The 22,947-nt window shown below is 36.1% G+C and overlaps 1 protein-coding gene across 1 annotated transcript in view; it reads left to right on the top strand.

Annotated features, from left to right (window-relative positions):
* LOC145998869 (uncharacterized) overlaps nt 1-13,334 on the top strand; it is a 28,426-nt gene extending 15,092 nt beyond the window's left edge. The window contains exons 2-4 of the mRNA XM_083135565.1: nt 2,228-2,423; nt 4,386-4,582; nt 8,300-13,334. Coding sequence (XP_082991691.1) covers nt 2,228-2,423; nt 4,386-4,582; nt 8,300-8,478 — 572 coding nt within the window. The 3' untranslated portion in view covers nt 8,479-13,334. The remainder of the gene's footprint in view (nt 1-2,227; nt 2,424-4,385; nt 4,583-8,299) is intronic.
* The last annotated feature ends 9,613 nt before the right edge of the window (nt 13,335-22,947 follow it).

Genomic DNA, 22,947 nt, shown 5'->3' with positions numbered 1-22,947 from the left:
GCCGTTCACGTGTTGCAAATGAAGTGCACCAGTGTGACGAGGCTCGTGTTCATGAGCTTGTCGAACAGGATCACCGAGTCTCTGTGAAGCAAATTGCGGCAGAACTTGGTGTGAGGTATGGAAGTGTCCAATCAATCATCACAAAGCACTTGGGCTTCCGCAAAATCACAGCTTGGTGGGTTCCCAAGCTGCTGAATGTTGCTCAAAGATGACCGAGTTCGCATTGCTCGCCAGCTTCACACTCGTTTTGACGTGGAAGGGGAAGCATTTTTGCATCGCATCGTTACCTGTGACGAGACATGGGTGCATCATTACACCCCAGCATCCAAGCGTGCCAGCATGGAGTGGAGAAGGAAAGGCGAAGGAAACCCCATGAAGGCCAAAGTTCAGTTGTCTGCGGAGAAGGTGTTGGCCACGATGTTTTGGGACTGGAGGGGGATCCTACTGTTTGATTTCTTACACGAATGTCGGACCATCAACACACCCTACTACTGCGGCCTCCTGGATCAAGTTAAGGTGCAGTATCGACGCAAACGACGAGGCTGTCCCATCAGCCAGGTCTTGTTCCTCCACGACAATGCCAGACCCCATACAGCAGGTGTTACGCGGCAGAAACTGGTGGAAATGCACTGGGAACCGCTTCTGTATCCACCATACAGCCCAGACCTTTCACCATGTGATTTTCAGCTATTCGGACCCCTCAAAGAAGCACTTGGGGGGCGAGCGATTTGCGACCAACGATCAAGTGGAAACCTTTGTGCGCAACTGGTTGGCTACCCGCCCAGCTTCATTCTACGAGAACGACATCAAGAATCTACCACAATGTTGGGAAAAATGTATCACTAAGGGCGGAGACTACGTAGAAAAATAGGATGTGGACATGTCTGTTTCCTTTAATAAATTTTGTTTTTCCGCACAAGGCTCGTTCATATTTGATTCACCCTCGTAGATGCATTATCTCCATTGCTCTTAATTTTACCTTAGATTATGCTGTTAGCAAGGTAAAGGAATCTAACGAAAGACTAAAATTAAATGGTCCTACTCAGCTGTTACCATATGCAGATGATGTAATTTTATTAGGGGATGAAATAAATACAATTAAGACTAATTCTAAAATATTTTTAAAAGCATCTAAAGAGATAGGTTTAGATGTTAGAAAGAGAAAACTAAATAGTATATGCTTACAGGCCGAAACCAATTGTTTAATTATTGATAACAACTAGTTTGAATCAGTCTTCAAATTCAAGTACTTAGGAGTAATACTATCATGGCATCTGATTACCATGCGAGAGACCTGGGTTCGATCCCAGCAGGGGAGAACCGGAATTTTTTCCACCTGTTCAAGTGGCTCCGGCACCCACCCAGCGTCGTATAAAGTGGGTACCTGGAGGAAACTCTGGGAGTTAAAGATGGTCAGAGGCATGGTGCTGATCACATCACCACCATCTTCGGCCGTGATCAAGAAAGTGGGGGGGGGGGTGTAAGGGGTACCTTCCACGTAGGCACCCAAAAGTCAACCTCACTTCCACATAGTACACCCTGGACTGAAGACTAACAAGGCTCTGGCGACTGGCACTATGGCCAGTATAATTTTTTGTGTTGTCCTGTTTTTTGTCCTTGTGTGTGCTGGGTGCTCGTTTGCAGCCTCAGCTTTTAACAGAAATCAGAAGATTTTAAGATTTTTAGTTATGCAACATTAGAGTTGTTATTTGTAATGATAAGGGGCTGGCTCCCGTATAATGCGAATGGTGCAAAATAGCCTAAGTGCTGACGCACCCAAAATTTTAAATTCAAACTCAAACTCAAGAAAGTGTGGGGCCCTAAACTCACACCCCCTATACGCCTTCATGGCATGGTGCATATCACAGGGGAGCACCTTACCTTTTTTTTATTAAAGGAAATGAAAAGCAGACTTAATTCAGGAAACTCATAATACTTTTCATAAACTTTTATCTTCTCATTTAATATCTAAGAAACTAAAAGTTAAAATATTCAAAACCGAAATTCAAACAGCATTAAGCCTAACAAAAAATTAAAATTACTGTCAGAAACGTGATCATTTTTAATACACAAAATTATAAAACAAATCTCTTGAGTCTGTTAGTTTTTTCTTATTTGTTATTGAAACTCATTATGACTCGTCGTCTTTGTCATATGAATGCAAACAAGACATTTCAGTCTTCGTATGTGTTAAAATGTTCTAATAGCAAGAGTTTTTGATATTTAGTTGCAGGCAAAATGAGAATACTCTGGAACAAGAAGAACATATTGTACATATGCCTGGTAGCCTGTTTCTTGTACTTAATCCTCCGCCCAAAGAAGCACAATGTGAAATTTGAGATCTTCATAGACAAGACAAAACCTGTTCATGTTTGGGAGTATGTAGCTGACTTTAGCAATATGAAGACTTTGAATCCATTACTGTAAGTACAATCATTTTGTTGTTGTTGTTGTTACTACAAGGTAACCAAAAAAGTTCTTGCCGTTCTAGAGCAGTGATAAACAAAGAGCAACACAGTGGACGGTATGTACTTAGGTTTCGAAGTAATCTCCATCAGCATCCAACACCTTTTGCCATCGTTCCTGCAGCTGCACAATATCCTGGTGATAAAACTCGGCAGGCTTGGATGCAAAGAAGTCCGTGAGTGCATTCCGCAGGTCTCCCTCATTTGCGAAGGATCTCCCACGGAGGTGGTTGTCGAGGGAATGAAACAGGTGGTAATCTGTTGGTGCAAGGTCTGTTGAATATGGTGGATGGCCCAGTGTCTCCCAGCCCAGTTGCTGAAGGTTCTCCCGGGTCCTCTTTGCCACATGTGGCTTGGCATTGTCGTGCAGGAACAGCACACCCTTGCGATTCACCAATGCCGGCTCCTTCTGCCACAATGCACGGTGCACCCTTTGCAACTGCTGAGAGTAGAGGTCAGCAGTGATGATCTGACCAGGTGGAAGGAGCTTGTAATGCACCATTTGCCAACAATTTTACCATACAGAGAGCATAACCTTTCGTGGGTGCAGAGGTGGTCTTGAGGTGTGAGGAACAGGGTCACGTGGCGACAACCAATGTCTGGTTTGCTTGGGAGTGTCATAGAGGACCCACTTTTCGTCACCAGTGAGCAAGCGATCAAATATGGGTGTGTTCAGGTGCTGAGTGAGCAAGGACAAACAGGCTGTCTCTCGTTGTTCCTTGTTGGCTGCTGACAATGTGTGGGGTACCCACTTGCTTAACTTGTATAACTTCCCTATCCCATGTAGGTGCAGTCTGACTGTTTCAGAGGAAACATGGAATCTTTCTGCAAGTTCATCACACGTTAGACCACTGTCCTCCTCGGTGGCTGCTTTCAGGGCCTCGTCATCCAACACATGTGGTCGTCCGCTGCGAGGTTCATCCGAAAGGCTCCCTCTCCCGAACGGAATTTCTGAAACCACTGCCTGGCAGTGCGTTCGTTCATGGCATTCTCCCCAAATGCCTAGTAAATGCAGCAGCTGACACGCCCACTTTAAAGTCTTACAACAAACGCACGCGAACAAGCCGCTTCGATACCTCCATTTTTCTTCGACACTGGACGAGCTATGACTGCTGTGTGTGCGCAACGTGCCTGTGTTACTGACAGTCGATGGTCAGACTAACTCCTGATCACTTGGCAGGCACGTGCGCCATTTCGTTTCCTCTCGGTGAGTGCATGATTAATGGGACGTCAAAAACGGCAAGAACTTTTTTGGTTATTTTGTATTATTATTATTATCTCTTCTCCTTGTCATCTAAATTGTAGTTGCAGTGTTTGAGTCATCCCAAGATCTTAGCTCCGAAGTTAATGAATTTAAGTCTTGTTGTACTTTTATCAATTTTAACTACTTGCCACTGATGCTTGTACTCATGATTAACAAAATGACTTAGAAAATATATGTTAATTAAAACAAATACAAAAATTAGATCTTGCGTAAATCTGTAGCGATGAACATCAGACAGGAAACTTGGGTTCAGTTTCCAGAGTAAATGATCTCAGGTGAAACTTTTCGAACAGTCCCTGCATAAGTGTCCTTGGGGTTCACTCAACCTATAATAAAATAGGTAACTGGGGATAAATGTGGCCAGAGCATGGTGCTGATCACATCACCTTCATAATGACCAAGGCCGTGAATGTGTAGAACCCTTGCCTCCACATCCTCTATGAGCCTTCCTGGCTTGTAATTTGCAAGGGAAGGCTTTGTCATTGTAACCACAACTATTTTATGTAAAATGCTAGCTTAATATAATCCTTGATTTCTTTCACTAAACTTGCAGAGTTCTAGGTATTTTCCTCATGCAACGTTCAAATAGTCCATTGTCAAATGTTTCAATAGGTAATTCATGTGTTACAATTATAATTGTATCATTTTGTTTACAGGTTGGATTTTAATATTCTCTCAGAAACAGGAAATTATAATCATTGGGAGTACAGAGCTGAATATACCGAATTCCTTCATCAGTTTCCACAGTTGAAGAACTACAACAGAGGACATTTTGTTGTAAAGCCAACAGGAAACGATGATTACTCAATTATATCAAACCACCAAACGTGCATGTTTTCCCAAATAATGTGCTGTAAGTACAATTTACAGTAATATTTTGTTTTTTGCTGTTGGTGATGTGAACATATATGACTAAAACTTTGCTTTGATGTTTTTAATTGTTGGGAAATGTTCACAATCACCTTACTTACCACAATGGCATGCAAGGCTGTCAAGTACCATCCAGTGAAAGCACAGTTGCCAAATTCCATTGTAGTATTTTTTATAATACTAGACATGAGACAGATTTATATGTATTGGTTGTTTCAGGCATTTTGGTTTATTGAAAGAGGACAAATTTCATAGATTTAAGAATTTCAATAGAACATTGATGTAAAATTAAACTCTTCACATTACGAGACTCAAGAATTTCCCAGTGGTGTTATGTATTTTCCGCACAATGTGATTGGCTTCGTTGCATGTTTTTACCACCTCTTGCATCAATACTCTCATCGTTCCCTTCAGTTTTTGCAGAGCGTGTAGGATCGCCTGTTAGAATGCTGGAAACAAAGCAGCATGTTAAGTGTTGTCATCTCAGACTAAGAAGAGAGTTTGCATCAAACCACCTCTGTCAGAATGAAATCTTTTAATGTCTTTTCCACATTTTCTGTAGGTTATTATGGTGTACATTTGTGTAATGTTTTATATATATTAGCACCAGCTGTAAGAAATTGATAACACGGATTGACACCACTGTTTAGCTTTTAATCTATTATTTTGGTGGTAAGTTGTAAAGATTGATACTGTGAAACTATAATACATGTATTTCTGGCTTCCAAAATTATTTTCTTTTCTGCCATGTAACTGTATATTTGAAAATTTTAATTTGACATTTCATCTAGAAATATATTCCCTAATGTTGTTGCAACACTTCAGTGCTTAGGAAAAAAAAAACTTAATTTTTCATAGGGTTCATACCATGGCCGTATTTAGAGGGTTTTTTAAGGGTTCAAACTTCTTTAGGGAACCTTGTGACATGTTGGATTATTGAATGTTCAGAGGCCAAAATCTGTAACTCATTGTCAAAAATGTATTTGCAGCTTTACAAAAATACAACATGGAGACAATGCTGAAACGATCGAGCTAGAATTTTCAGAAGTTTGAAATTCTGAAATTTGAGCCAAACATGTTTAATTCTCGGAATCGCAGCCCAACTGGGACCCCTCCAGTTTCACTTCTGCTGCCCTCTTTCCAGTGTTGTTCCTGGGTCAGACTGAAAATTCTCTTATGATTGTCCCAAAATTCCTGTTCCAACTTCTAAATTCTGTTTCATAAAAGGTGACCCTTGATAAGGGTTCAAACCTAGGATATTCAGCTTTTACACGTACATTCATTACCCTTCACCCAGCGATTGATATAGTACGAGGCAGTTCTATAAAACACACAGTTTTATAGTGAGTGCATAGAGGTTGTATCTAATGCTGTTTGCTAAGTATAGGGACAATATGAGCATCGAGAAGTGGGATCAAACCGGTCCTCCTCCCTGGAATCGACATCATTTATTGAAAGTTATAAAATAGCAGAATGTTTCTTAGTTTTATTGTTAATAACAGAGAGAAAGTTCAGTTAGTTAGTATTCAAACAGAATTACCAAGTAACTGCGTTATATTGAAAAATTGAGGTTACAATACATGCACCTGGTTATGTTGTTCTTTTATAATATTCTACCATTTAATCCAAACAGCAAATAGTTCCACAGTTTTCAAAATTCCAAAAAATAAGTTTTATGTGACTGGTCAAACAACATAAACTTTATGACTAAAATTTCCCTCTAACTTTTCAAGCTTTTTCTTGAAGGTATCTAAAATTTAAGAACAAAATATAATAACTGTGCATTTCAGTACATACTGTATGAAACACAAAAATAAATAAATGAAAACTATTGTGCTGCATATTCACTCATCTGATGGATCGAGTAGAAAAATCTCCTGAAGGATATAATGACAGCAATATTATTATTAATAAAGTAAACTAATTTATTCCCAAATTATTATTATTAAATTTTAATTATTATTATAAAATAATTATTATTGTTATTATTTCTATTATTCAAATTTCTGGCAACGTCAATGGGAAGAATTATGACTGATCCCCCCCCCCCCCCAAATTTTTTTCTGCTTATGGCCATGGTTCACTTATTGTCTTAGCTACATGGTGTGTGAAGCAGTCATTGTTACTATGGAGGATTTGTTTTTTGTTGGTGTGAGTGATTGTATGTGTGTAGGGAGAGGGGACTAATTGTAAATAGAAGAAAGAACAGCATCACCTGTTGCAAGTATTTGAGCTGCCGCTAAAATTTTGTCATTGAAGGTTATTGATATGGAGATATGCCTGATACATATGATGTTGCTATGTTTAGATAAACATGGCAGTTTTTGAATGAGATATGTTTCTTTTATTTGTATGTATTTGGTGAAGAACTGCAAGTGCGTAAATACAGAGCCTAATACCTTTGCAGGGTTGCTACATGTCTCGAAAACCGGCAAATGTCAGAGAATATTGCAAATTGTCTAAAATTTACATGCATTTTGGAGTCTGCAAGAGAATAAGTTGCAAAATGAACAAGCAGTTCACTTCCACGATTTGGTGTTTGTGATTCCACTCCCAAAAAGGATTCAGTTTACAAACTCTTTTTTCATTTTTATGATTCTCAGTATTGTGCAAAATTATGGTTCCTTCGAATTTCTGTAATAAATTTTCACTTAACTAGATATTAGAAAGAATATCAAAGGAAAACTTTCAGTCCATATATCTGATTAATAACTAAAGTACATTGACAATAAATCTGCCAGAAAATGAAAAATTGTGCATGGTTTATGAACTTTGAGTTGTTTTTATTTTGTGGAGATCTGTTATGGTGAAATCATGTACCTCTGTTCCTGAAGGCTAGATGCATGTGATTGTAGCACCCAATACATTTGATACCGACAGTAATTTTATATTTTACTCTTCGAATTTTCACATGTTCTTGCGTGTGTAGAATGAAATTTTCTAAAAGGAAAAAGTTGTGAAAGTGAATATTCATAATAATTGTTTTTCTTGTATGTACGCATTGCTTGCATGATAGAATTATTTTCCTGTAGTTTACGGTTATTACAAGCATAAGAAAACAGTTTTTTCTTTGTAACGTTTCAGGAGAACACACGCTCCTTTCATCAGACATTTATTTTCATTTTGACTAAAGATACAGTTATAACAATGGTTAGTAATTTTTAAACAAAAAGAATCTGTTATATAATGGATGTTGTCAATGATATTTGGGATTCATAATTTAAAAAAATACTGTTTTTTTCACAGTTAAGTTGCTATATTACAACAATGTAACATTGACAACATCCATTATATAACAGATTCTTTTTGTTTAAAAATTACTAACCATTGTTATAACTGTATCTTTAGTCAAAATGAAAATAAATGTCTGATGAAAGGAGCGTGTGTTCTCCTGAAACGTTACAAAGAAAAAACTGTTTTCTTATGCTTGTAATAACCGTAAACTACAGGAAAATAATTCATAATAATTAACAGATATATTGGAAAAATTTCATTTTTGGACTGGAAAACCTGGAAATGTCATGGAATTTCATAATCATAAGAACCTAGCAACCCTGGTTTGTCCTTGATAGTATTAGTGCCATCTATTGAGGTACTTTCCTAGCTTCACTGGCATAAGTTTTCAACTTTAAACAATATAGTATTATTTATGAATTCTTTCTGTATCGCATATTTAATAATTTCATTTGTGTTTGTCTAGTGGAATCCACATCTGATTTCCGATGTACCAGCACTCCAATAGGCAAAATCAGTGGCACAACATGTGTTGATAATATTACCTACGAGTGCCCAGTCCTCTTCTCATCATTCTGTAGGAACGAAATTACTTTCCAGAGGTCAAATATTATGGTAAACCTGAAGAAGCAGTTTACCTCATGATCATGAGATGTTATAAACCTTTCATTACCTTCTGCTTGACAATTTTTTTTGTCATTGCTTAGCATGCACAGGAAGTTTAGTATTTCCAAGAAATATTAGAATCCAGCATTGCATATTGAATGTGTGATGATGTACAGTGCTAGAGGTTGGCGTAAAGGTTGAAGTAGGTGTGTTCGGGTCTTTTTATTTCTCGTACACACTTGCATTATGTACACAGTAAATAATTCATTTGCAGTCATTAAGGCTCTTGCAAGATTTGCCTGACTTTGAATTGTTGACAGTGTTCAATCCTGTGAAAATAAGAAAATATATCTATTTTAGGGGGATGTAATAACAAGGTTTCTACAAGAATGTCAAACTTACTCAAGTTGATCTGTTGATAGATATTTGGGGAGCGCTGCATAAACACATTCAGATTTTATGCTTCTATAGAATATGAAGATGTCTTAAACTAAGTCATGTGTTTAATTGATTTCCACATTGTGTAAATGTCAAACAAACCAATCCCACTTTTTTGGTAACAAAATTTAGTCTCACATGCTATGATTTTATGCTACAACAAATTAAGCACATTTCATAAATACCTACATGTATACAGTTTCTAATCGTGCTATTCAAATAACTGACTGCCTCATTTGATTTAAGTTTCTCTTCTAAAGCTTTAAAGATTGGTGTTAAGTAACTTTTCTTTTTTCTTCAAATGATTATATTCCATTTTTCATTGTATCATCTTGCTCTGAACTGGGATCTGCTTGCTGAATATACTATGTAAAGGTTGTTACAGTTGGTCTTTATTAGAGTTTATTGATGTATATTTTGTCATTCAATCTATTTACAAGTGAAGCAAGTAAGAATGAAGTCAAATTGCAATCTAAAATAATTTTAGCTTGTTGTGTGTTTAGAGTTAATTTTTTAATGTATGGTGAGGTTATTTTATATCCCTCATCTCCCTCCCCCCACACACCTAAAACCCTATAGCACTACAGCCCAATATTGGGCCCTGGCTTACCTACCGACTGCTGGCCTCCCCCCCACATGGGCCACTAGGGGGGCATGGAGATCTGCAGCCAGACTAGGGGGACGGGTGGTTGGCCCAACCAACCCCCAGCCGTTGTAGGACTTCGCGACCGTATTACGCTCACTCACTCGGAGCTCCCCAATTTCCTCACCGGCCCTATACACAGGCCGAAAATTCCCGGGATCGAACCCATGCTGTCCCGCAGCCTTAGACCGCACGGCCACGGAGAAGGACCCCCCACACACCTACCCAAGGCTTATTCCATAAGTCATGTCAACTATTTCGTTTCTCTCGGAAAAGAGGTAACACTGGAAATGTAGTATATACATTTAGAAGTCTGTATGGAAAATTATGTTCTTCTTAATGTAGCTACCAAATTTGGTAAATGTGCAGTGGTTTCTACATAACCATAAGCAAATTCTACATGTTTTATTGGATATCAGTAAGTTGATCCGTGAGAAGATAAGTCTCCAAGCAGAAATGTATGGGGTCTGTCTCATGCAGAACTTAATTTCAGTTCTTCTTGGGCATATAATTTCTTTTATTTTGCAGTACACATATGGTTTTTATTGCAGTTAGTATCAGTATGTTCAGTTGACATCATTTACTTTTGTGTCTCAAAGAGCCGAATGCTGTTTGTAGGCAAAACAAACTTCATATTGCCCAACATACCTACTAATGTCCTTCCCCAGTGGTGTAGTAATGTCATTGACTTGTATCAAGGGATCCTTGATTTGATACTCAGTAGAGGCACATCCTGGACTGTCTTAGCGAGAGACTGGCATTTGGATTCGCAGCCAGTGCAGTCCTCTGTGGGGCTTGTGTTGGGTGCGTTCATTTGTGTTTCTCCTTTCCTCCATTGCATCTTATCACCATTAATCCTCATCTTTGCAATTAGCCAAAAGGGGCAGGGAAGCGAAGTAAAATGAAACAAATCAATCAGTCAATCCACTGAAGGGACATGGTGGTTCAGATCGCATTTTAAGCTGAAGGACCAGTCCCAATTAACCTGTGCACAAAGTGGACGTAAAGAAACAACTAAAACAAACAAACGTACTGTCTCATGTAATATAGAAAGATGGAAAATAACCTAAAAACTTCCTCTTTGGATTCCAAATAGTCACTAACTGCAGAATCCTTGTAAAGAACTTCCACAATGTAATTCAACACAAGTACAAGTACAATTCAGCAACGCAAAGAAAACGCAACATCTGGTTGTTGGACGATTACAACACGCATGCACAAGAGATTGGTGGTAATTCACAATAACGGAATGCAGGCTATACCCATTGCACATTCAGAATGTGTCAACAAAGTACTGAACATAGTTCGAAATTGTTGACTTGATAAACTAAACTAGAATTTTCATGGATGTGAGACCCATATGTATGTATACATCATATATGTGTGTTTGGAGGGAGGAAGAAACTCGTATGTACTATGAGGATATTTCTTGGCACATCTTCTTGTCATACTATTTGGAAACAACACAATAATGTGTCCTAGAAAATTAAAACAACACAGGGTTCAGAAAGTTCCATGAGGGCAGCATATTTGTTTTTCCATAGCTATTTTGTAGTAACACAACATTTTGGTGGAGTCAAAGGCATTAGCCTACATTATGTTTAATAACTATACTGCATATATGAGGATTGATAATGTGTTGAATCAGTTTCATTGTTGGAGTTTTTGCTGCTAATGCTACTTAATAAGTTATGTAACAGAATACTACTCAGATCTCTTCTGTATATGTGTGTGTATGAATTATTGGTGTTGAGTGTTAAGGAATGAAATTGTTATTACTATGTAAGGTGAGGGCAGTCATTTATTTTCACAAAAACCTTTAGGATTACTAGTCATTATCAGCTGTCAGAAACTACTTGTTATACATGATGATGTTTTTTGTAGATATTACTAATTGCTTTTATTTTTGTGTAAAAATGCAAACTCAGTAGTTTCATTGTTTCCATAATGATCAAATATTTCATTGTTCACAATTTAGTTTCAGTTGTGAAAATTGTGACGTTCACAAGTCAATCATTTGCACGATCACATTTAGTTCATAAATATTTGAAATAAAACTTGAAGGTGAAGATACAACTTCTATAGGTCTATATATTAGTGAAATAACTAAGCAATATACAGTTCACTATTACCTATATTTCCATTTTTGTCAGACACACTACCACATAATGACTATTGATTCTCGTTGCTATAGCAACGTTAGAATTCCAAATATCTCGTTTATACAGCGTAGAGTGCAATGAATAACATAAAACATAATTAACGTTGTACAAAGTAATAATTATACATTTTTTTAAACGTTAATATAAAGTGATTTGTATAATATGAAATTAATAATTTCAATAAACATATAATTATATTGTGCGGATTCACAGGACCGTCACAAAATCCCTCGTACAATATAATTTCTGTTGGCATTGGTGAATTGATAATTTCTAATGTACCAAAAAAAATTAGGAAAATGTTTCCAACTCTAGCACTGATTGACAGTAAACTTGTTGTATGATATATTTTCTTATATGTTACATATATTCCTTTTATATTATACTGTGAAATGCTTTGTGCATAAAGCGTTGCAGTTCCAAGATAATGTTATAGCTGTTCTTTGTAATTATATTACTATTTACTGTTTTTTTTATTCAGTTGCTTTACATTTATAATAGCCTGTGATACTTTTATTTTACAGAAAAGTACAACTAACTACAGCACATGACATTTTGTAGTTATTTTATTTTTTGTGCTGTAGTCAAGTATTAGGGTAGCATAAGTACCTATTATCATCTCATAACATTTATAGTATGGTTATGTGAGTACTCAAGTACTGAAAAGTATGTGTTCTATTGACAAAAATTATCTCATGGAGTTAAAGATCAGGGGTCTTAGTAACTCTTAGATCTGTAGCAAGCGAACACTAATTTTATATGAAAAATATCTTGACCGTTTTACACTGTTTTCTAAAAAATATGACCTTTTATGAATTAAAGTCCTATATCGTAATTAAATTTTATATGAATTTTTATATGCACATAATGTTTTTAGCAACATTTTACACTATTTTTGGAAGTGTTCTATACTAGTCCACATTTATGATTAGATGATATAAACATGTACCTAAAGTTCTTTTTTTTATTGACAAAGATCACTGTCATGCATTACAAACTACGGTGGAATCTCGATTTTGCATTTTTCAGGGGACCAAGCTGAAAAATCTTAAAATGCGGGAAAATGAAGTTGAGGGAAATTTTCTAACTCTTTGCTATTGGAACCATCAAGATTGAATGGAAAATGTAAAGTCCGGGAGCATAAAATCAAGGTTCCACTGTATTGAAAATCTGAAGTTTATTTTTATTCATCAAATAGTAATACTACTGATGAAAAAAAGAAATCTTGTACCCAAATAGTTTTGTGATGTAGCTAGAGACCAAAACTGAACAAATATGGAGGTCAAGAATCAAATATGGTGAAACTTCTACATATACTTATGAAATCATTTTAGTGCTCCAATTTATTTGATTTCATCAAAACTTATGTACATATAAGGTTGTCAAGATGCTTCTTTCTTAGAGAGCTAGCATTCATCTTAAAGTAATGACAGAACATAAGAGTAATTTTATATAATGAGAAACATATATCATTTTCTAAATATACAGGAATAGGATGAGAAAAAGTGCCAGAAGGGCAGATAAATACAAATGATGAAGGAGACAGTAAACACTTACCACACAAAAATAAATATGTTCTCCTCTCTCTTCGCAACTGACAATGCGGTAACCCCGCGAAATATCAAACTGTTTCTTTTCGTGTGGTAAGTGTTTACTGTCTCCTTCATCTTTTGTATTTTATATATATATATATATATATATATATATATATAAATAATATAATTTTCTAAATCATTCCCGGTGGTGTAGTCGTCACCCAGTAATCAAGGAGTCCCGGGTTCAATACCTGGTGGAGGCACATGAGTGGTTCGGATTCCACTTTAAACTGTAGGTCCAGTACCAATTAGCCTTTCTGTGCATAAAGTGGACTTGAAAACAACAATTCAATCAATCTAAATCATGGGCAATTGTTGTTGGGTATTTTCCAGGGGAAGAAGAAAATTCAAAATAGTTTGCTCTTTGCTGTTGTCAGTGTATCTGAGTTAACCCTCGAGTTCTATTTGCTTATTATAATACAGGTCGGATGTATTCATTTAAAAGTTTGTCTTCATCATTTTCACGAATTATCATTCATCCTCATTGTTCCAATTAGCCATTCTAAAGCGACAGAAAAGCAATGCAAAATAAAATAATGGGCTCTTGAACATTCTTAATGTTTACAAAAGGATTTATTAATCTAAAATATTATACACAAATCTTTGTCTGCCATTACTCTCATAAATGATCAATAAATTAGAATCTACCCTGACAATGTACCTTTAGTCTTTCGTCTATTGTATCAACAGATACTTTATATTATGTTTCTTTCAAGGTGTCCTGTTTTTTCATGTTTGTGTGATGAATCAAGGCCTCTTGAAGCCAGCATGGAACTTGATTGATTGATTGAGTTGGTGTTTTAAGTCCACTTTATGCGCAGTAAGGCTAATTGGGACTGGACCTACAATTTAAAGTGGGATCCGAACCACTATGTCCTTCCACCGGGTATCGAATCCGGGACCCCTTGATTACAAGGCAATGACGCCACCACTGCACCATCGGGGAGGCCCCATAGAACTTGACTTTCAATACACAATTACATATTTACATATGGGTAGCCCAAGTCCACACCTGTTGCTAATTCTGCTTTCTTTATTTATATAAAAGAATAAAACTATCTGAAAAAAAATAATTCATCTTTGGATGTCAACCAACTGTGTAACTTTCCATGCCTCCCATGAAGAGATTTTCTCGTATGTCAGCCAGATGAATTGTGGAATCCTGGTCAATCCCAGAGAGAATGTCATCCTCACCTTTGCCTCCAAAAAAGGTTTCAAAATGTGTTTCCCACATTTCCTTTTGTGATTATTATATGTGCCATATGCGTGAGATGATATATTTAGATATTGGAAAATTCTTGTCATTCAGACAAAGTTTTCATTACGATTGCATTAGTCAAAATTAGATTTTTCCTACATTGGAAGGGTACGATTGGATAGTGTTGCATTTACAAAAGATCTTACTCAAAGATAAAAGACATGCAAAACTTGTATGTTTACAAATATTTCATTATGTGATTCAACAGTTGATGTGCTTCCATTACTAAAAATATCATTATTGAATTAAATGTTCCGTTGTTAATAAATTTATATTCCACAATATTTGTTTAATTCAATGTAAAACAAATTTGGTAATGTATTTATATATAATTTTTTTAATAAAAATGTTATTACATAATAGCTTTTTATTAATTAGATTTAGTTCTTAAGATTTATAATATTTTTTTTAAAAAAAAAAATAGGTTATGAGATGAATGAGAGCTCTAGCTCACAACCGGATCAAGAAAGTGTGGGGCATTACCCCCACACCCCCCTATATGCCTTCATGGCATGGTGCTAAGCACAGGGGAGCACTCTTTTTTTTATGAGAGCTCTAGACCATTTTTCACATGAGCAGTCTGTATTGGTGTTTGGGAATGTTACATATCGCTGGCTGAATGCTGTTTTGTTGTATCTCCACTTTTGGTTGGAAATGATTGATTCATTTAAAATTGGTCGGTGCATCAGTGCACGTGGCCATTTTGCATCCTTCAATGTATACGGGGAAATATCCCCTTATCTAAAATTTTTACTTAAAATGTTATAACAAGGGGTGTAAGAAGCCCCTTGAGAAAGGTTAAAAGGGTGAGGTTGTAACGTGACCTGCACAAGACAATCGCAACACACATAAAAAAGAATAAACTAAAAACTTTCTAACAGACAGTGGAAGAGACCAGCTCTTTGTATAAAGCTAAAGGCATTTGTTAAAACAGTGTCATCTCCAGAAAGGGATTCAAATTCAAATTTTCTTTATTGAAGGGCGACGTTCAGCCTGTGGCTGTTCTCCTACCTAATCCCATTTATATATTTACCTGGTGTACATAAAATAATAATGATAAAGAAGAAAAATAAATGGTTACAAAGAAAAACGTTTTTAAATCAAGAAGACATAAAAATGAACAAAAAAGAGAAAAACATTCACGCGCACACACATACATACTAAACAGTTCTGAGCAGGAGATTCACACAAGAATATTGAGATTGATGTACATAATTATGCTAGTTTTTTTGGTGAGGTAAGATGAAACAATCCATAGGTAAATATTAAAATATAGTTAAAGATTTGTCAAGGATTGCTGAGGCTCGTATGCAGTTTATGCTGTATTGTGTAGTGCTACTTGTGGGATCTTGAACAGCGATATTGCTAATCTAACAGTAGATTCAGTATTTGGGATGACAAACAGTTGTGAAGATGAAAAGTCTACTTGAGGAAAGCAAAATCGTCACAGTGAAGAAGAATATGCCGAACATTTAAAACGACAATACAGACATGATACGTTGGAGGTTCCAGCCTGACATTATCATGTATCGTGTTCCATGCATGTTAATGCAGCACATTCCGAAGTGACGTATCTCGATGTCAAGTGGTGTGAATTATCAACATTAATAAAATGTTTGTGCAAATCATGTAGTGCATTCAAAATCCACATATAGAGTTTGCCAAGGCCAAGGTTTTGTGTGCTTACCTCACCCCTCGTCTTGTCGAAACCACAACACGTGCCACAGTTGACGGTCCAAAAAGTTTTTCCTCTTCTCTGGTGTCAGCAGCAACCCCCCCTCCCCCCTTTCTGGGTATGGTCACTTCATCATGCAGCAGCATGTATATGGGGGAGGGGATGACAGGCCTGTAGCAAAGAGTAAACTAAGGCGACATCCACAAAGGGCCATAGCTTTTTCTTTAAATGACAACACAAAGTCAAAATGTGTGACTGAGATATTTACAATTAGGAGAGGTATATTCTGGTTACATACTGCTAAAATTTTGTTTCCCAAATTAGTAGCAATAGTAAGTTTTTGAAGATGTTTTTCAGTCACTAAGACAAACGAAAATAGGGTAACTTCGGTGAATAACGCCAGGCGGGAAACAATGCCATTTCAAAGTTTCATACTCTGAAAGCATGGACGCATGTAAAGTTAAGGGGTGACTCCCCATTTTGCAATAAACAATGGTGCCTGGTAGCATTGCTGATAGGAACGGTTGCAATTGTCGAGCCTTCATTTAAGAGAAACACTTTGAACAGTGTAGATGTTCGAGTTGCGTTTCGAGGAAAAAGGGTCCACATTTTCATCGGTCCAACAAAGGTGAGTGTTTTTCTATTGTAGGATTAGATTTTAAATGTTAACAATGCTGTACGTACACAATATGTTTATTACGTAAGTGAATGATGTGTGTACGGTTTTCATGGTCGGTAAGTTTAGAACAGTTGGTTAAACTGCAATCTGTTGTTTCGGGAAATAATGCCATCATCGTGTCGGGGAATAACGCCACTCAATTTAAACTCAAATTTAAAGAAATGTTGATTTCGAAAATAGGTTTATCCTTGCTCAGTTACTTTCGAGGCGTACAGATATTTATTCTTGGTTAATTTCCTCTTTCAGAGGGCGAGAAAATGTAGAAATATACAGGCCAATGGTCAGTAGATTACTTTAGGCAAGCTATGGCAGCCGTCAAACAAGGGATGAAGATAGCATGTGCTGCACGTTTGTTCCAAATTCCTCGCAGAACTTTGAGGGACTGGGTATCGCGAAAAGACAAAAAAAAAAGACATGCTTTTTCTAATAACTTACTACAGTAATTATTTTTCCTAGTACAGTTTAGTAAAGAAAATGTGAATGTTTTACTTGTAATTAAGATAATGTGAATGTGTTACTTGTAATTAAGAACACGGCGTTATTACCCGACAGGTCTGGAAATAATGCCATTTTGCATTAACACAGAATTTAGTATTTTATTGCTTTCATTATAACAGTGCAATCAATATTTTATTATTACACAATAGAGGAAAGTTCATTCTCCTATACATGTAAGTTTCATGTTCCTAACAATAAAAATGTATGAGTTATAGAACAAAATGACCAATTGGTGGCGTTATTCACCGAAGTTACCCTATTCTTAAATATGCTAAACTGTTAAAATCAGAAATACAAACTAACTAACTCTAGTCTTCTTAAACCCGAAGGTTCATGCCTGCAGCAACACAGGCGTTCCATCTGTCCCTATCCTGAGCAAGATTTATATACTCTTTTCCATCCCTACTGATTTCCTTTAGTTCCATCTCAACGTTATCCCTCCATCTTCGTCTTGGCCTTCCTACAGGTCTCTTTCCATTAGGTTTCCCAACAAGAATCTGTAAACTCTTCTTTCCTCTCCCATTCGTGCCACATGGCCTGCCCACCTAAGTCTTCTTGATTTAATCATTCTAATAATATCTGGACATGAATACAAATTATGCAACGTTCTCCACTCACCTGTCTCCTCATCCCTTTTAGGTCCAAATATTTTCCTAAGGATCTTATTTTCAAATACTCTCAATTTATGTTCCTCTTTCAATGTAAGGGTCTAAGTTTTGCATCCATGTAATAATACAGGCACAATTACTGTTTTATATATTTTAACTTTCAGTTTCTTAGATATTAAACGAGAAGACAAAAGTTTATGACTAGAAAAGTAACATGCATTTCCTGAATTAAGCCTGTTTTTTATTTCCTCTTTCACTCTTTCGCTGCACTCGTCGCATTTATGCACACCACGCCAGGTGCCTTGCTCTGCGGAAGTCGCATTATTGCGAGTTCATACTTCCACTCGCTGCGGGTGTCGCATTTCAGCAGTACATCGCTTTTAGTAGCCTTCAGACATCTGTTGATACTATTTGGAACTATTTTAACTTGTAGTTTTTTTTATATCCATATGATGTCGCTAATTACGCCTCCGTTTAGAATACGAGCATTGAGTGCTCTGACATGTCAGTTTCTAATGCATGTTCGAATGTAAACAACATGGCTTCGTCAAGTCGTCAACACTTGTCTGATAATGATGTTACTCAACTGTTGAATCAGAAGGTGAACTAAGTTGTGACGATAATAGCGACAGTTTTTATGAGACCAAGTGGTGACAGTGATTGTATAGTGTCTGATGAAGAATTTGTACCGCCGTCCGTAACATCATGGAGCAGAGTGCAAAGCAGCATTGATCTAGGTGCAGGAAGTTCGACACAGGCAAGTGCTAAGTTACTTGGTGACAGTACAGTATTTAGCACACCATTTTCTTGTTTTATCAAATATTTCCCCAGCTCAGTATTTGAACACACAGCAGAACAAACTGAAGTTTTCGCCACCCAGTATCTTGATACTACTTACGAATTTCCACGCCGCTCCACCACTCTGTGTCATCCCGTGTTTTGAGAAATACCATACCATCAGGGACTACAGAATGGTTTGCCAGTGCAAGGAATGACTTTTGTAATTTCTCTATAACATATTTTGCAATGTAATTTTTTAAAATTACTCTTTCTAAAATTTTTTTTTTCAAACTTTCAAAATTTTTTAAAATTTCAAAATATCAAAATTTTTAAAAATATCATACCACCAGGGACTACAGAATGGTTTTCCAGTGCAAGGAATGAATTTTGTATGTTCTCTCTCATATATAACGCAATGTAATTGTGAAAATTATTTGTTTATAAAAAAAATATTTTTTCAAATTTAATTACGCAGCGAAAGAGTTAATATCATTTTCATTTGGTAGTATTACTCGTAAGTACTTGAATTTAGAAACTGGTTCAAACGAGTTGTTATCAATAATTAGATTTTGATTATTACCTAACACTTGGTTTCGGCCTGTAAGCATATATTTAGTTTTCTCTTTGCTAACTTCCAAACCTATCTGTTTAGCTGCTTTGAAAAATATTTTAGCATCATTCTTAATTGTATTTATATCAACACCTAATAAGTCTACATCATCTGCATATGCAAACAACTGAGTCACACCATTTAATTTTAGTCCTTCTTTAGTTTCTTTTACCTTCCTATCAGCATATTCTAAGGCAAAATTAAAGAGCAATGGAGATAATGCATCTCCTTGTTTTAACTCATCATGAATTGAAAATTTGTCGGACATTAATACCCACACAAATTTTACTTTCTGTTTCACTGGTGCATACTTTTCTCATATTAACAAGCTGCTTAGGTATTCCAAACTCTACTAATATATTACATAATTTATCTCTTTTGACCGAATCATATGCTTTTTTTGAAATCAATGAATAGCTGATGGACACTTTAATTATATTCCCACTTTTTCTCATGTGTCTGATGAGAAAAATTTGATCTGTAGTTGATCTGTTAACGTTTAAATCCACATTGATAATCACCTATATTTTATTAGCATATGGGGTTAGTCTTGTTAAAAGAATGTTAGATAATATTTTATATGTTGTTGAGAAATACAAACTACGAATCTTTCAATATAACACATTCTTTTTTATGAGTTTTTTTTTTTCTCATTTCAAAATTGTAGTCAAGGGGTCCCGGGTTCAATACCACATGGTGGTACAGATCTCGCTTTAAACTAGGTCCAGTCACAATTAGCCTTTCTGGGCATAAAGGAATCATCTTAACTTTGATGTGTTCGGGAACTGTCCGAGATAATCTGCCAGGACAGGCAGTAAGCCAAGATAATCTGCAGCAGATATGTGGAGAAAATTTAATATCCTGTTCCCCCGAACAGACTGGAAATTACAAATTGTGCATAGCATGAGGGTATTTGACCTTTTAGAGACTCCTTTGCATTAACCTGTAAAAATAGTTTGTACTATGTTAGCCAGAGGGCCTCAGCTAAATTTGGGACATTTTTATCTTAAAACATATAGAAGAACCTTAGAGGAAATTTGGTGCTTTTTTAAATTTTAAAAGCTATAGGGTGCAGGAAAATGAACTGGATGGAACATGTTTTGAGACTAAAGGATTGGCAACAGAAGACTATGCTGAAGGATGGTTTGATGGGAAGTAAGAGATGCAAAATATTGAAGGAGGAAGCTATATATGATTGAAGAGGTTGGAAACTGCAGGAACTTGCTTAAGAGCAAATTACCAGATGACAAACAAAAAATGGGGATGTGTATCACTCAGTGATTTCTGAAAACTAAAGTTGTAGCTGATACAGAGAGTTTGTTTACTGTAGTCCAAAAATTTTCACAGGGTATATGATACATTTTGTGAAATGTTGAGGGAATACCATGTTTCAGCTAACTTTGGACTGTTTCCATTAAATATATGGATGAATTTAATTGTCTTTGATGATGATTATGTACCCATAATTGTTATAAAAGAGGTAATGTATATTACAATAGAGAAGGCATTTTTAAAATTGAAAAAAAAATGAAACTAGTATTTTAATGATTTTTGATTGATTGATTTGGTGTTTTAAGTCCACTTTATGCACAGTAAGGCTAATTGGGACTGGACCTACAGTTTAAAGTGGGATCCAAACCACTATGTGCTTCCACCAGGTATCGAACCTGGGACCCCTTGGTTACAAGGCTACCACTGCGCCATCAGGGAGGCCCTATTATTTTGATGATTGTATTTAAATATAAAGGTTAAACTAGTATTTTATAGGCTACAGTATGGCATGTTATTGTATTTTATTTTCTTGTTCATATTGCTTGTGTGAATTGTCAGTTTGTATACTGTTTGTTAAATGCTTTAATAATACTGTTAATTTCAGTAGCAGTATTATATTTAAAAATATATATAAAAAGCGAAAAAAATTAACAGTAAAGTTACACTTCTGTTTCTTTCGATTTCTCCATGTGTAAAACTGAAATACAACAGACCTCAATTGTCAGGTTTAATGATAGGAACCTTTATAGTCTGCCACCAATTTTGTGCGAAAATAAAACAAGAACATTGCAGACCTTTTCACATAGGGCTTACTAGACACTTCAAAATCTCAAGTCAAGTCAAAACTTCTACAATGGTTTTGATAAGAAAAACCTGATCTCATATTACTGAAGACCTGCAGATTGATGACAATAAAATGCTGACATGCTTTGTGTATTCATACCCTCTTTCCTTCTCAACATTATGTTCCTGATCACATGAAACCAGAAGTATTTGGCCTTAATACGCTCACTGGACCAATGCCCAAATTATAAATAGAAGAATATTCTGAGGAGAATTGGCAGGCAGTTTTCATTATTCTTCATGAAAATTGGCCTAATAACATGAGTGCCTATTATCTTTTGCAACTGACATTACATTTTTGTATTAGTTCTTGAGTTGGTGGTTTCTTAAGTCCACTTTGTGCACAGTGAGGCTAATCGGGACTGGACCTACAGTTTTAAGTGGAATCTGAACTGGGTATCGAACCTGGAACCCCTTGATTACAAGGTGATGACGTCACCACTGCACCATCGGGGAGGCCCTCTCTTAGTTATTGAGAAAGACGCGTGTGCAGATAAAATAATTTTAGCCACCGTAGTTGAAAATGTGGTTTTGAAGGTTTTTGTCTTAAATCAATAATAATAGAAGCTTTTAATAAATGGAATTGTCTGCACCACAAAACTTCCAAAACTTGGAAGAACAATGTTAGAAAGGAATGTGGTTGACTGTGGCGCAATTTCTGTGACTTTCGCTTTATTGGTTGCAGCATTGTTCGCGTGATGAATTCAGTTTTTATCCTCCATTCAATGATTCTATATTTTCATTGATTCATCTTTTATATTAGCTTTCATAGCAATTTTTTTTAAATAGGTGAATGCAGATTCATTCTTATCACTGTTCTTTTGCATAAGGACTTTTGATCTTGGCACTAACATACTCTGTTTTTTGTTGCACACTTACTTTCAGATGAAAGTATTTTTTTTTAATTTTCATCTCCATATCAATGTATCTATGGAAAGATATTCCATATGTTTTGTTATTTTCTCCTTTTGCTAACATACTTATGAATCATGATACATACATTTCTTGGCATGTGATTTTTACTGTAAACAAAAGACATCCACTTATTTCTCTCTCACTGCTATCACTGGAAGTGATTTGTAAAATAAATTTTCATCTTTGGTATTTCTAGAGCAAACTATTTCTGATGAGCCAAACTCTTAGTGCTCTTGCCTTTGGTGCAAACAATCCAAGGTTCAATTCATGGCGTAAGCTCCAAAATGTCAGTGTTGCCATGAGGACAGTTGTGGAACTAGTTGCAAGCAATACTATAATAACGCTCCGGTCTTGAAAACCACATAACAGCATGAAGGGACACAATTCGCTAACCACACATTGCCCAACGAATAGCCGCTTGGCTCAACAGGCTTTTTTTCCCACTGACTTTAGTTTAGACTACTTTATTAATAATAATAATTTATATTATTTCATAAACAATCACAGAAATCTGCACTGATCAAAAATTTAT

This window comes from Lepisma saccharinum, chromosome 1, assembly GCF_977018435.1.
Source record: "Lepisma saccharinum chromosome 1, izLepSacc3.1, whole genome shotgun sequence".
NCBI classification, from domain to species: Eukaryota; Metazoa; Arthropoda; class Insecta; order Zygentoma; family Lepismatidae; genus Lepisma; species Lepisma saccharinum.
Note: the sequence above shows the minus strand (reverse complement) of the source record. Positions and strands in the feature narration are given on the sequence as shown.